Source organism: Syngnathus floridae, chromosome 18 (assembly GCF_059516105.1).
Source record: "Syngnathus floridae isolate MCC-2025c chromosome 18, RoL_Sflo_1.0, whole genome shotgun sequence".
NCBI lineage: Eukaryota > Metazoa > Chordata > Actinopteri > Syngnathiformes > Syngnathidae > Syngnathus > Syngnathus floridae.
In genome coordinates this window covers 5,446,415-5,461,071 of record NC_142430.1, presented here as the reverse complement: position 1 = coordinate 5,461,071, position 14,657 = coordinate 5,446,415, and the positions used below count along the sequence as shown (strand labels likewise).

Below are 14,657 nucleotides of genomic sequence, written 5' to 3'. Positions count from 1 at the left end.
TTCAAAGCTCGGGTTTTATTGCTCACACACACTTTCAAGGTTGTGTATGTGAGGTGAATTAAAACCTCTAAAAAAACAACACTGCTTAAAAAAAAAAGAACTTCGGCCTCAGTCATAAGAGGGTGTGCATACTTCTGCAACCACATTACTTCAATGATTGAAGGTGGGAAAACAAGGCATTTGAATAGGGGTGTGTAGACTTTTCATTTCCACCAAATAATTGTGTCATTTTGCAAAAAAATGTTCAATTTGTTTTGCAAAATCATGCCAACAAAGCGTTTAGTTGTCATGTGTTAAATCCAGACAGCAGCTCTAGGGGACAAGATGTTGTCAGACCCATTTGGAAGCATATTTGGTTTTTCTAAGCCGTGCCATCGGAATGCCTGGAGCAAGTAATTACCGACCCACCGTAGCATCTGGGAATTCCGCATGTTTGACTTTGAGTCGCGAGGCAATGACACTCGAGGAAAACCAAAAGCGGCCAGGATGGTGTATTTTGGGAACGTGGTTAAATACAGTAGAAAGGAATTCCAGCAAGACCAAATGGATTTCTTAGAATAGCAATAGAAAATGATAGAGGAGGAGGAAGAAATGAGGCGGGGGGGTGGAGGGAGGTGATTAAAAAGGGAGACAAGCTCAGAAAGTCTTAATTAGGTGGAGGCGGTAGCGGCACCTGCCACATGACCCAACCCCCTTACTCAATTCCCTTTCACTTTGAAATAATCCAAACTTGCCAAAGATGCCACTTTAGACCTAAAATTAGCATTAAATTTGATCAGGTATATATTGTTGTAGACCAAAAGCTGAATCCACCCTCAGGCGGATGCACCGTTATGAATAATGCAGTAGGGAGGGGTCGAGGCCACTGGGCGAGGGGGGGGGGGAGAAACGACGTAGTCCCTCCCTCTTTTCTTGTCACGCTCCCCTCCCCTGTGTTCCCAACCCCCAGCTGGCGGCCGCACTGCAGAAGGTCAGAGAGAAGAGAGGGAGAGGAAGAGGAGGCTGAGGGAGAGGACGAGCAGGGGCGGGGTGCTTGGATGTACACGAACATGCCGAGAGAAGAGCGTGCCGACAAGCCATGACAACCATGCTGAGTCCCAAGATCAGACAGACCCGGAGAGGTAGGACGCTTTGGACGTTTACATCTTCAACTTTCAAGTATTATTTGATTGGGACTAACATGCAATTTCACATAATTTTATTTTTTCCCCCATCATCCAAATTCTGATATAGTGTTTCACAATGAAAATATCCAATTTAAACAACTGCCTGTGTAAAATCTGCTTGGAGTCAATTGCATCTCTAGTTTCATCCCCGCTATGAGCCTCCTGTCAGCTGGTGCCGCCGCGCGTGCGTGTGTGTGTAGCGTGTGATGTGTGCGCACTCGTAAAAAGGATGCGTTAATAAACCCATGTGTGCATATGCGTCCCAGTCCGCGTGTCTTTCCTTCCATCCTTACTCGCAATTATTCATCTGGATGTGATTAAGATGTAATGAATAGCTCCCGATAATCGGAGTGGGATGCGGAAATCCTCTCCTGGAGCGGCGTGAAATTGCTCTTAAAGAGGCTTCAACCTATATTTGCATAAGTTATCACACAATAGGCATCGGTCATGTGTGTTTTATGAATTGCCGTATTAGCTGCTTAATTATGATGGTTAGATTCGTGTCACGCGTTGCACTTTAGTAGCTGTAGAAAAAAAAATCGAATTTGTTTCTAGATTAAAGCAAAACTCCTCTTTGCTGAACTAGTGACCGACTAGTATTCACAATTTGGTTTGCATTCAGATTATTGGTAATGTAAAAATAATCTTTTTTTTCTTCCAGATTCTGTCAGTTTTAATTGCCTGCATATAAGCCGCTTGCCTCGCCTACTGCTATCTATGTGATGCTCGTTGCCATGGTTTTTACGATCAAAGTCGTGCGACTTGGCAATTCGCTGACATTCTGCAGATGTGCCAACTGGTGAAGAGAAATACACATCCTGCTGCATATGATTGTGAATCGTCATACCCCCGCCCGCAGTGTGTAGATTCAAACCCCCCTTGAACACACACACCCATACACAAACCAGCTGGGTAATTTATCAACAGTGGTAGGCTAACTGCAAGTTCCGCGCGGATGCACCTGTAACTCTGCCCGCCATAAATCACCACCCAACGACTAGATTAATGGAATTAAATTCCTCCAGCATCTCTGTGTGTGTGAGATAAAGTGCATCTATAGCTTGATGATACATGTCAGACATAGTAAATATGTTTCCCCTCATCCGCCATGTAACATGCTAACAAAAACAGATGAGCAAACCGATCCAAAATTCAGGCATCGATGTCAACATTAAGATTCGGTACATGGATTGATAATCTTTGATTGATCCATTTTGAGCTGTTCAAATCCATTTTTGGACGTGTGCCGCCTGCTGGAGTGGTTGGCTTGTTTGATTTACTTATGCTTGAAAGGACCCATGAGGATAGTACGCATAAAATCTAATAGACATGCAGGTACAGTAGTTGGGGGATAATAGTTTGTTGCTAGGGTGGTACCCTCAAGGGTACACTTTTTACACCCTTTGACATTTACAACTTGAGAGCATGCCCGTGTGCCTGGAAACGGTATAAATATTACATTTGAGTCCAATAATTAGCCTTATATGGATGCATTAGTAGGTTTTACATTAAGGTGTGTAAATGGACTCCGCCCATGAGAAATTATGCTAAGCCTTTTGATGTTTTTCCCTTCCTCCAATGTAATTCATGACAAATGCTAATCGTGCTCTCCGTTCCAAGAAATTGCAGTGGTTATGCATAAAGCACGCTTTGACACCAAAGCTGAAGTGGCCCCGGTACAGCTCCGACTAGCCAAGGGAAGGTCTGAATCACCCTGGGCACGAGGTTCAAATCGGAGTTTTGGCACTTTGAGACCCACGCAGACAAAAAAAAAAAAAAAGAAACTGTGACTCAGGCGTGAATCACAGACAAGCTTGTGTGTTCCACTCACACACAGCTGACGTGTTAAAACTGTGGAATGCTTTTATGTGATTATTAGCAAATCAAAAAAAGATGAAAATATATGGTGTTAGGGATTAATCCATAGATTATTTAAAAATTAAAAATTATATTGAAGATGGTAATTTTGTATTTCATATAGTTGCCCTTAAAGCTATATGCGGACACTCATACTGTTTTAATGAGGTGCTGACAAACAATTAACACGATCATCTAATATGACACCAGCTGCCATCAGACCACAGGAGTCGATTCTAGCTCATACTGTCATGTAACAGCAACATTTGATAAACGTCTCGATGAAATAATGCATATAGTAGACTTAATATGGTGTCTCGTTTTAAATTTGTTCCGTATGAGAATGAATGTGCCTGCATCCTCGCAGTAATAACAGAGCAATTAGTGATTTAGTCAAAAGCAGCGCTGCAGGGGAGATAAGAACTAGACCGCGTCTAAGGAAGACTAATGGACGGATAAGCGTCATTAAGGTGAAATATGACAACACAACTTCACATAATCGATTGCAACATTTTGGGTGTAGTGTTTAGGATAAATAAGAAATACATATATAATTTTGAATACCTTTATAACGGTGTATTATCTTTGTCAAGGCAGCTGTTGTATTAGATTTACCGATTTCTAACTGGGTGTCCAATGATGTGTGACAGTTCAAATGAATCAAACACTTCCCACCTTGAAGACAAGGTCAAAGAGTCACTAACTGATTTTCAAGCTGTAAAGATTATGATTGGGAGCAATATATATATTTTAAGCAAGAGAGGTAGTACCTATAAAACATTATGTGTGTGGCTGGAGGAAATGAAATGGAGACAATGGAAAAGGATTGATTTTCTTTCCCCATTTCTCCATCCTCGTATTCCTTCAGCAACATTGATCATATCTTGTGCGTACACAAGAAGGGGAGCTCGTCTGGATAAATTATTCATGATCATTAAATTGCACTGCCTTGTTTGCATACCCTGCCACCAGTTCATACCTGTGTATAATGAATCCATACGGTTGACAGTGAAATATGGTTGTAACTTGAACAGTATATTAAAGCGCTATAGTTGGTTCTAAATAAGGACATTGTGTGTGTGATCTCAGTCGGGAAAAGACTGATGTCGCACTGGGACATGGCGGTACCGCCAGTCCCTTTGCTTTGAAAGTGCCCTGGGCTGAGCTCAGGTTTCACACATTTGTTGAGAATGATTCAGCCTGTCAGTCCCATGTGGTCTTATTATCTGAAGCCCAAGCCGTTTGCCTTGCTTTTGGCTCGTGGCGAGACAATAGGTCTCGCCCAAGGACCTTGCAAATGGAAGGCAGGTGAAGAGGTTAGGGGGGAGTACAATCTATGTCACCGCAGGCTACAGGAGTGTGTGCCGTTATGTGCCTCGACATTATTTGTGTTCTTATTCGTATTTGCCTCTGTATCTCATCTTGAGGTGTTCTAGCTCGGGGGCAGGAGGTTGTGTGCTCCTGAATGCGCAATGAAAGATAACACTGGAGAGTGAAAATGAAAAAGAAGAAAATGGCATACAGCCAAGATGGTTAATGGAGTAGTCTAATCTTTGTCAACTCAGTGATTGACTAGTTTGTATTCAATGCTAGGAAGTAATGTACTGTGCTTTATTTGACTATTTACTTTTCACTGTTATACCTTAAAATAAAAAATAAATAAACGTATTCGTGTGTATGTGCAGCCAGGTCCAAGAGCATGGTGATGGGCGAGGTGACGCGAGGCTCTTGCCAGCCGGCCTCACCCAGCCTCCACGAGGGGGCGCTAAAAGCCGGCTGGCTGAAGAAGCAACGAAGCATCATGAAAAACTGGCAACTGCGTTGGTTCGTGCTGCGCTCAGAACAACTCGACTTCTACAAAGATGAAGAAGAAACCAAACCACAGGTAATTAGAAAGCTCGACGCACGCTGAAGCTATTATTCGAACTTATTTATGACAAAATTGGTTGTTTGCGGAATGGACTGCAGTCACGTCATTTAAGTAGAGCCATCCGGTATTGTGTTGGATGTTTATGTACATTGGCAATAAATAACTGCACAGATTTTATTATCCCACCACAAATATTAATTTATGTAGATTAACATCTTTTTGAGGGGGGAATTTTGACATTAATTTGCTTCCTGAATGTCAAAATAATGTCTTTTAACTTAGACACACTTCTGTGAAGTGAGTGATTAAAAAATGGCCAAGTACATATAATAAAGCTTCAAAATTATAAAAAAAAAAAAAAAGAAGCATGCCATTCTCTCCACTCTCAAGATATGCTGAAACCGGTCCACACCGGCTGCAATAAAATCTCCCCACACTCATGGTCAACAACGAGACGCTCTAAAGTAGCCACACCACATAACTAGCTATCCCATTGTCGTGAAAAAGCTAAAAGCTCTGTATGAGACGGACATTTCCGGTCCAAGTGCTTCTGGTACACATGACATAACACTTCCATTAGTGCAATCAGCCTAAAAATATTTGCAAGGAAGATGCCTCATTGATTCGATTACTTTCTCAGTTTAAGACACTTTTTTGTGGCTGTGTGCTGACTCATCGTTTCCCTCTTTAATAACCACTTAGAAGTAATGGAGTGGGCGTGTCACTGGACTGGCCTTGCTTGTGGGGGGGTAGGTTGTTTAGCGGTTTACAATGTTCCAGGCAGGGGAGGATGTAATCCGACAACAGAAAGACAGCGAGGCCATCATCCTCACATTTAAAACAATCATCTCAGAGTATTCCTGACTGAAACCTTGACACTTGTATTGATTCTTTTTTTTTCAAGCCTTCACTCCGGATGACTGCCGTTTATTTAATGTAGGCCATCTGCCATCACTGTCTTTTCCCCACACGCCCAGAGAACACACATAGGATGACGTCTCGGTCTCATTGCAGTATCTATTCTATGGGGACCAAATGACCGAAAAGGATCTTTAATCATCACAGCTTGCCGATGCTCATCCGAGCTGTATTGATTTGCAAACCTTCGTGCATTGGAAGACAAGGCTGAAATGGGCAAACGTGCATATACTCAAGGAAATGAAAACTCACACAATCCAGGGTGTGTGAGAACGTGTCACTCCGCCTTAGTTCTCTCTCTAATCTTCTAATCGATGGGATATTTGAAACTGGGAGTGGCGCTCTGTGGGAGGAGGGGGAGAAGTTGCCTTATTGCTACAATAGAAGTCCACCCGCTTCCAAAGACGACAGAAAATAATGACAGAAAAAAAGCAATCGATCGCATGGTGAAAGCACACTGAAAATCAATAAAGGGACTTTTTTTAGTTATTGGACAAAAAATGAATGGCTTCTGGTTACATTTTTGGAGCACTTTAAAATCCAAATGGCTGCATCCAAACTGATGATGGGCATTTATAGGCAAACCGGATTAAGATGGGCGTGTCAACAATAGCTAGTTGGAACTTTGCCTCCTGTGTCATGGTAACCGAGCTCTGTCGGGGTTTTATTAAAAGCCGAAGCTTGTACAAATTTGAAACATGTGCCAAGGCAGGTTTCAGGCAAATCTGGATGGTTTAGTTTCAGCATGAACTAGATAATATTCAAGCAATTGACTGTGTAACAAGCACAAAATGATACTTTAATACTAGCTTGATACCAACCGACTCTACTGTTCTCTGCATGATTTGTGTTCTCAGGTTACGTGTTGCCCTTTGTAAATCTTTCATCCCTTGCTGCCTGTGTTGTTGAGCGCATAGCACCCCAGGGACCCCCCCTCCCCTCCCCGAACCTTCAATCCCTTGGTTCCTATGCTTTTCCCTGCGCTCCAACCAGCCACGGCTCTTCCAATTGTTGCCATGGCTACTAATGTTGGCGAGGGCCCGGCCCACAGGCTGAGGCGATTTGGCGGAGTCGGCAGGCTGTTTGATGAAGGATGCCAGTCAGCAGATTAACAGGGCCGATGCCTCTGATGCTGGCTGGCATGGCTTCACAGCTCACTTGGTTTTAGTTGTCGTAGCTAAATGGCTATTCATCTCGATAATGCATTGTGATCATCTGTGTGGGCCCATGTTCAATTCATGACAAGGGGGATGCGAAAACTGAACAATTTCTTTAAGCGCCACTTTTTTAGAACATATAATTAAAAACGATCTCATCAGTGATTTTACATATTATATTTTCAGCTTTTTTTTTTTTTTTCCAAAAGCTCAGTGTTGTATTTGTATATTTCAGGGATGCATACCTCTGCAGGGATGCCAGGTGAACGAACTCACAGCCAACCCAGACGAACCAGGAAGACATCTTTTTGAAATTGTGCCAGGTAAGACTTCATGCTGTGAATAACAAGGAGGCAGATTTCAGGTTGTGTGTTATTGTAATTTTCTAATCTCACACTTGGTGACACAATGTTTTGCTAGCATTAATAATAATTCATTGAATTACTACACACAAGCACATTACTCTCCAAACATCTGTAATATTAAATAAATAGAAAAAATAAATAAATGGGATCCGTCCCTATACATTCTTGGTCCTTGTGCCAAACTGTCCTCGGAGGAGTGTTTGCTTAGGGACCTCTCCTTGTGTTTAAAGTGGATGAGCAACTTGTGAGTGTCTTGTGTGTTTTGTTTATGGCCGGTCAACATTGCAGAAGGGTGCGAACTCCAATGATCCTCTCGCCATAGACACACTGGAAAGTAATGAGGCGGAAGGAGACTGATGCAAGTGTGTAAATCTGCAGTCTCACTAGGAACATTTATATTGTCTTCCTGTTTATATGTGCTATTTGATTTGTCTATCTATTTGCACTTTTCCAAGGTCACTGTCATTGTCAGATTACATTTGCCAAAGTGACCTTACTTGAACTCACGGTCGTCCTTGTCCACCAACAGCAGCGAATATTTTAATAGTTTTCAAAATATTGTCCCAGGAAAAAATCCTGGCAGCTTTTCAGGAAACAATCTTTTTTCCCAGTTTGTGCGCTGTAGCTGCAACAATCCGTGGAGCCAAACAAAGCCGATTCTTTAGTCACGCGCCTAATTTGGAACTGAGGTTATTTGTATCAAAGCCTGGAGGCATACGGGAAGCTGGGGAATTACTGGAATTTTTTTTTTTTGATTTAATAACAGCTGACTCAGGGCGGAAAGTACTGCTGTGATAGGGTGACTGACTGCTTAAGCGGCACACTCGGGTCTTCTGACTGACTTTATGGGTCTTAGAAAACGCCTTTACGGATTCTTTGACCAATGATATTTGTATCATGTCAAGGTGGTAATGCTGATTGTTTGCAAGCACAGAAAATGTTTGGCATTATCTGCTTTTTTTTTAGTGTGTGCACAAGTTTATTTGGCAAAGTTTGGAGGACGACCCACCTTCCAGCACACACAGACCAAAAGAGAGAGAGAGAGGGAGAGGGACTCGTCACACTCCTCCTCAGGGATTTACTTCTCCCCAGGGGGGCTAAGGGAAAGGACCTGCAGCCCACACTGCTCAATGGGAACGGCGGGAAGAAACCGGGCAATGAAAAGAGGGAATAAATGATTGTAGGAGTGGCACTCATTTGATGGATTCTGTTTTTGTTTGGCACCGAGCATGCCTCACTGGCAGCTTCTGGTCATCGGCGCTACCTGCGTAGTCATCTGCTTCCCTGCTGCAGTATCAGGCCTGGTCTGAACTGTCGCTGCAGACATGGGGCCGGTCTGCTGTAAGCCGGACACCCTGAAGAAGCAACATCTCCAAGGTAACAGGAAGCAGATGCTGGAGCTTTTTAACTAGAGTAGTAAAGAGCCCAGGGAGGCGTCGGGGCAGCCGAGCTGTTCACGAAATGTAAACTAACTTGTAGTATTGTCACAGGATGGAAGGGGACTAGCTCCTGTTGTTGGTTACATGAATTTGATTAATGATTATCAACGCTAGTCATTTCCTGGTCTATTTCTTCAAATAACTTTGTCGTAGGGAATATCAAATTATTAGTTTCACTTTTGATTTGAATCTATTTCCGGCTTTCCACCTGCCTGGCGAAAGAGTTGTGATTGTGGTAACTCAAATGTTGCAGCCTTGCACACTTTTTATCATTTAGTGTTATCTTAATTAGCTCCGACAGGGATCTTTGTACTTTCTATCCATTCACTTGAGGCTGAGATGCTCGAGTGGTCTGGTGTCTTTGGATGCATTGATTTTGTGTAGCTCTGTCTGCGTGCGCACTTGTGTGTGTTATCAGGTCACGACTGAGTGGAGTGGAATCAAGAGATGTCCGGGCTCCTTAATGTCTGAGACGTCTCTTTACATTTACTCATTTAAAGTTATCTCAGCTGTGCAGGCGAATCTACAAATCCGTATCTCGATGTTCATTCAGCTCGTGTTTGGAGAAAAAAAAAAATAGTTCAGCAATTCAAGTGCAGACCAGACTGATTCAAAAGACAGACCGGTGTGATCATCATGATGGTGTGAGTTTGCAAAGCTGGGTGACAATAGCATTTGACTTTATGGCACCACTGTTTATATTTGGACTCCTTTCTCGCAGCTAAATGTCTATGAGCACAATGACTGAATCTGGTCACACTATCATCCCACGCTTATTAAAGTGCACTTTGGATTAAAAGTGCTGTTTATTGGAGGATGGATTTTTTACTTTGCTTAATTTACCAATTTATGTCAAAGACACATGACATCGAGTCATGTTACTGTGACCTTTATTAGTCTGGGTATTTTTTATTTTACTATTTATCTTGTCTAAGGGATGAGATATTTTGCTCTTACTAAAAGCTTCCTGATGGTTAGGATGACTTCCGTTTGAAACAAATTGAGTTCTGATGCCATCTAGTGGTAGAAAACATTCACAGCATGTTTTGTTTTAACATTGTCACATTGTGTAGGCTTTTCAAATATTTTACACATTTTTGACTGCAAAGTACACACAATTATTTTGAACTTAAAGTTGGGGAATCATGTATGTACTGTATAGCCTCACAGTAACGCCCTTATTTTTTTTATATGTTCTTTTACCTGTTACATGCGTGTTTCCAGGTGGAACGGGAGAGAAGGACCGTGCACCAATCAGCCATGAATCCTTCCTGCTCATGGCCAACTCCCAGACAGACATGGATGACTGGGTCAAGGCCATACGGCGGGTCATCTGGGCACCATTTGGAGGAGGTAAAGGCAAAGCTTTAAGTGACTGCAAGCCTCAGGCATAAACAAGTCTACATCTATTGATAGTACATTTATCAATTGAAGCCATTGTGTGTTCATTAATGTAACAAAAGAATAGATCATTTACAGTACAATATTGCCTATGGCTAAAATGAAATTCATTCCGCCTAGGCAATATTTTAAGACCCCCTCCTCGTGTCCTAGTTGTCTGTCCAGAACAAATCTGTCACCGACTTCTGGAGCTGTCATTAACAGCAGCACTAAAAAGTCTGCATGCATTGCATCTGTGCTGTCAGCTGCTTCGCCATTTGTCAGCAGGACATATTACTTTCTGATTTACTGTTCTTAGCATGTGCAACGATGGGTGCACCGGCAAACTCAGAAGCTGAGGTTGTTACTATACTATATAATAATTTTGTTTTTCTAGGGATATTCGGCCAGCGATTAGAGGACACGGTGCAGTATGAGAAGAAGTTTGGCCCCCGATTGGCTCCGCTGCTAGTGGAGCAATGTGTGGATTTCATCAGGGAGAGGGGCTTGGACGAGGAGGGTCTCTTCAGAATGCCGGGCCAGGCCAACCTGGTCAAAGATCTGCAGGAGGCCTTCGACTGTGGCGACAAGCCTCTTTTTGACAGGTAGGCATGACAAGTGAAGAAAGATAAGTGAGACCAAACAGCCTGGCTGAAGATTTTTGTTTTTGTAAATTCCTGCAGCAACACAGACGTTCACACTGTGGCATCCTTGCTGAAGTTGTACCTGCGAGAGCTGCCTGAACCTGTCATTCCCTTCTGCAAATATGAAGACTTTTTAACATGTGCACAGCTTTTGTCCAAAGATGAGGAGGAGGTATGTGCGCACTTGACAAGTTTCCGTCCTTACACGCGTTTGCTGTTTTGTTGAAAGGTTTGCTTTTCGACAGGGAGTTCAGGAGCTCGGGAAGCAAGTTAACACACTACCTCTGCCTAATTACAATCTGCTCAAGTACATATGCAAGTAAGATACTATTTTGGACGACTACTTCATGCATTTGGGAAATAACCTACCAAGAAATATCATTGCTTTCTAGATTCCTTGACGAAGTCCAATCGCACTGTAATGAAAACAAGATGAGTGTCCAGAACCTCGCCACAGTGTTTGGGCCCAATATTCTTCGACCCAAGATGGAAGATCCTGTGACTATCATGGAAGGTACAATAGACAAAGGATGATTGGAAAATTCATTTATTCAAACTTCGGATTTGTTTTTGGGAAAGAAAGGGTACAGTCGATAGAATAAAGAGAGAATTTCTCGCGAGTAATTTCTAAACACTTTGCAGTCATGACAGATCATCAGGTCTTATATAAGAAATAATCCAATTAAACTTGTCTGAAAATCAGTAAGCCACCTATATAAATTTGAGTAAATTGTACAACAAATTGGACCATGATAAAGCAGATAAAATGATTATGTGAGACTGAATATAATCCATTGCCCCTAGGTACCTCTTTAGTGCAACACCTCATGACGATCTTGATCAGGGAACACAAGCGTTTGTACTCAGGGAGGGACCAGGAGGGCTCCACGGCACTCCAAGTGGAGCATCAGCTCCTCAATCGTAGCCTTGGTGCTTGGATCTCCGAAGAGGACCTGCAGAGTTGCCCCGTATCTAACCCAGAACAAGAACTGAACAGCAGTGCCTCGTCACTGGAAGCCAAACTGTGCGCCGCTGTCACCCCCATGCAGAGCCCAAAACTAGGGTCTTCGTCAGCAAAGGGGGAGACAGTTGTGAGCCCGAGTAAACAAGCCAAGAGCATCCCCTCGTGGAAGTATTCTTTTAAAGGCTCCTCGACGCCTCGTTCGCAGCCTCAGCCCAAGCAGAGCGGTTCGGCGGTAGAACCCAGCGCAGTGTCTTCCGGCGGGGGAGGAAGCAGTAACTGGCTGATGAACGGTTTGTCTTCCTTAAGAGGGCACAGACGTACTTCTTCAGGTGAAAGATCGGCCCGAGACCGCGACTCCACCGGTTCCTCACAAAGACTCTCCACCTATGACAACGTCACTTCCTCATCCAGCATGGGCAGCGTTCAGAGTGTAGGCAGCACTCCTTGGTCCACCTCGTCCTGTGAGATCTCAGCGCCAGACTCTGGGAGCGGTGATCCCTCAGCCCACCATAACTGCGGAGCGGGGGGTGACGGCGGGGACAAGGGGGAGTGGACGGAAGTTCAGAGGGAGCCTGAGAGAGGGGGGACGACCACAGATCCGAGCTCTGAACAGGATAGCTGCGAGGCCATGGAGCTTTGCAGCAGCAGTGCGGCCTGTAGCGAGAATGGAAACGTGAGCATGGTAGTTGGAGTACCGTCCATCGTCACATCCGACGACGGAGACGGAATGAACGTCACCCTGAGCAGTCTGGTCGAAGGCCTCAAGGTCGAGCTCGGGAAACAGAAGGCTGCTTATGAGATCAGGATTCAAAAGTGAGTATATGCTAGCTGAAGATTTATGAAATGCTAATATTTGATAAGCATGTTTTGGTCAGGGGTGTGTACACTTTTTATATCCATGCATTTGTATGGCCACGTACAGGTTGGAGGACTCCAGCGCCGCCCTGTGTGCTCACATGGAACGTTTGGAACAGGAGATGGAGCAGGAGAAGAAGCGGCAGCGGATGCTGGAGATCAAACTGCGGAACTCGGAGCGAGCTCGGGAGGATGCCGAGAACCGCAACAAACTCCTGGAGAAGGAGATGGAGGACTTCTTTTCCACTCTGGGAGATCTTACCATGAGTACGAGAACCAGTGATATTTGACCTGACCGACGGGACGACGCCAGGGTTTGTTTTTAGAAAAGGGCTCACGGCATCCTCGGTGCCGCAGGACGCTCGGCCATGTTTTTGTGCGTTGACAACAACGCCGGGGGAAATGTGGCCAGACTGTTTTGGAATGCGTCACATGGTACACAAATGCAGTCACTTCTTACTGGTGAGCACTGACCAATGTGACCTAATTGTAGCAAGTCAAATGATGATTGAATGCGATTTGTCTCTGCTGTTTCACATGTAGATGAATGTTTGCTAAATATTAAAATACATTAAACTAACCCCCCCCACAATCCCCATTTAAAGGAAATAGGGACCAAAACTGTTGAGGAATTGACACCCCCTCCAAAATGTTTAGAACTGCTCAAATGAATATATTAAAGTGTAAATAACCCCATAAATTATGATCCTGAAAATGTCATCCTTAAAAATAACAACTGTCATACAAAAAAATGACACCTAAGTAGTTAGCTTGAGCTTTTTAATAGCGACTCAGCGGGGCGAAAACATGTGGTTAAGTCTAGATATAACATCCCAGGCTAAGCTTAGCTCCTCGGAACACAAGAGAAGTTTTTTTTTTACATAAATAGCTGAGGATAAGGACCACAGAAATAGACACGAATAAATTTGTGAATAGAGAACTGCAAATAGGAGTTCACTTTAGTCACAAATTGTGTTGCAAAACGAATATTTGTTCAAAATGTGTTTGGAAGGGGGCGATTTAATATTACTGAAGATAGGAAATGGCTATTGGACTTAAGTTGCCAGTTCTCCACTTCCATCTTGGAGCATAAACACATATTTGTATTCTGTTTAGACAGTCAGCTAGTCTTGCCTGCGTTTGCCCTCAGGCCCTTCCAGTGCCTCTTTAGTCACATGACCTACAGGTCATCCCTCGAGTGTGTTGTGGTTTAAAACGAAGGCCAGTTCAAAGTGAGTCCGACCTGGCGGCCATGTTGACTTTGGAACATGAAGCTCAACACTGCCCTTAAAGAAACAATGGTATTTCCTAGTTGTGCCTTCAGGGAAGTCCTTTTAAATATTGAAATGAATAAAAAAGGTTAGCGCCGCCTGACCCGGTCCTCAAGCTCCCTCGAGACCGTTTCACTCATGAATAAGTCGACAAAAGTGCTGATGACCAATATTTTAGAAGGTGCCAATTATTGTGAAAGTGATTTAGTGCTTTTGAATGGAAAGAATGTATCCTTGTAGTGAATGTAATTGTGTTTGATGAAGCCAGCCTGAGAGGAAATGCACTGGTCAGCGTTTCCTCCATTTTGTGTCTTGGACTAAATCTCTTGGGAAGAACATGAAGCTTGTGCATATTTTGTTCATGGAGCAACTGCATGCTGATTAAAAATGACTCAACAAAAGGGCCCATAATAATGAAAATGTGCTTTAGTAAAAACTATGTGACGGTTGTTTATTTTAACTATACTGCGTTTTATAAGCAGACGTTAGGATTTGTATTGCACAGGAATGTCACAGAAGACTACTACCAACTTCACTTATCACAGCAGTCTAATACAAACATTTATTTTCTTTTTATGTATGTATGTGTATGTACGGCTATGTCACAATGTCTTGATGGCTCATCAATGGTGCTTTTTTTATTTATTTGGATATACATAATTGTAATGAATAGACACCTATGGAGAATAAAGCTGACATTGGATTCATTGAAGATGTTGAATTTGTATGAAATTATATCGGCGAAAATCGTAACCGTGTAATCAATGTAGA

At 43.2% G+C, this 14,657-nt stretch overlaps 1 protein-coding gene across 3 annotated transcripts; it reads left to right on the top strand.

The window, feature by feature from the left end:
- Positions 1-985: 985 nt before the first annotated feature.
- arhgap22b (Rho GTPase activating protein 22b) lies at positions 986-14,598 on the top strand. Of its 3 annotated transcripts, XM_088360450.1 has the most exons (10): positions 986-1,121; positions 4,709-4,908; positions 7,204-7,291; positions 9,997-10,125; positions 10,550-10,757; positions 10,836-10,968; positions 11,042-11,115; positions 11,189-11,310; positions 11,601-12,573; positions 12,683-14,598. In XM_088360450.1, exons 1-10 carry the CDS (start codon positions 1,079-1,081, stop codon positions 12,903-12,905), a joined length of 2,193 nt encoding a protein of 730 aa, XP_088216576.1. In that variant the 5' UTR covers positions 986-1,078; the 3' UTR covers positions 12,906-14,598. The 3 variants fall into 3 exon arrangements, with proteins under 3 accessions (XP_088216576.1, XP_088216577.1, XP_088216578.1); XM_088360451.1 differs by lacking the exons at positions 986-1,121; positions 4,709-4,908; positions 7,204-7,291 and adding an exon at positions 7,850-8,710; XM_088360452.1 differs by lacking the exons at positions 986-1,121; positions 4,709-4,908; positions 7,204-7,291 and adding an exon at positions 8,757-9,416.
- The last annotated feature ends 59 nt before the right edge of the window (positions 14,599-14,657 follow it).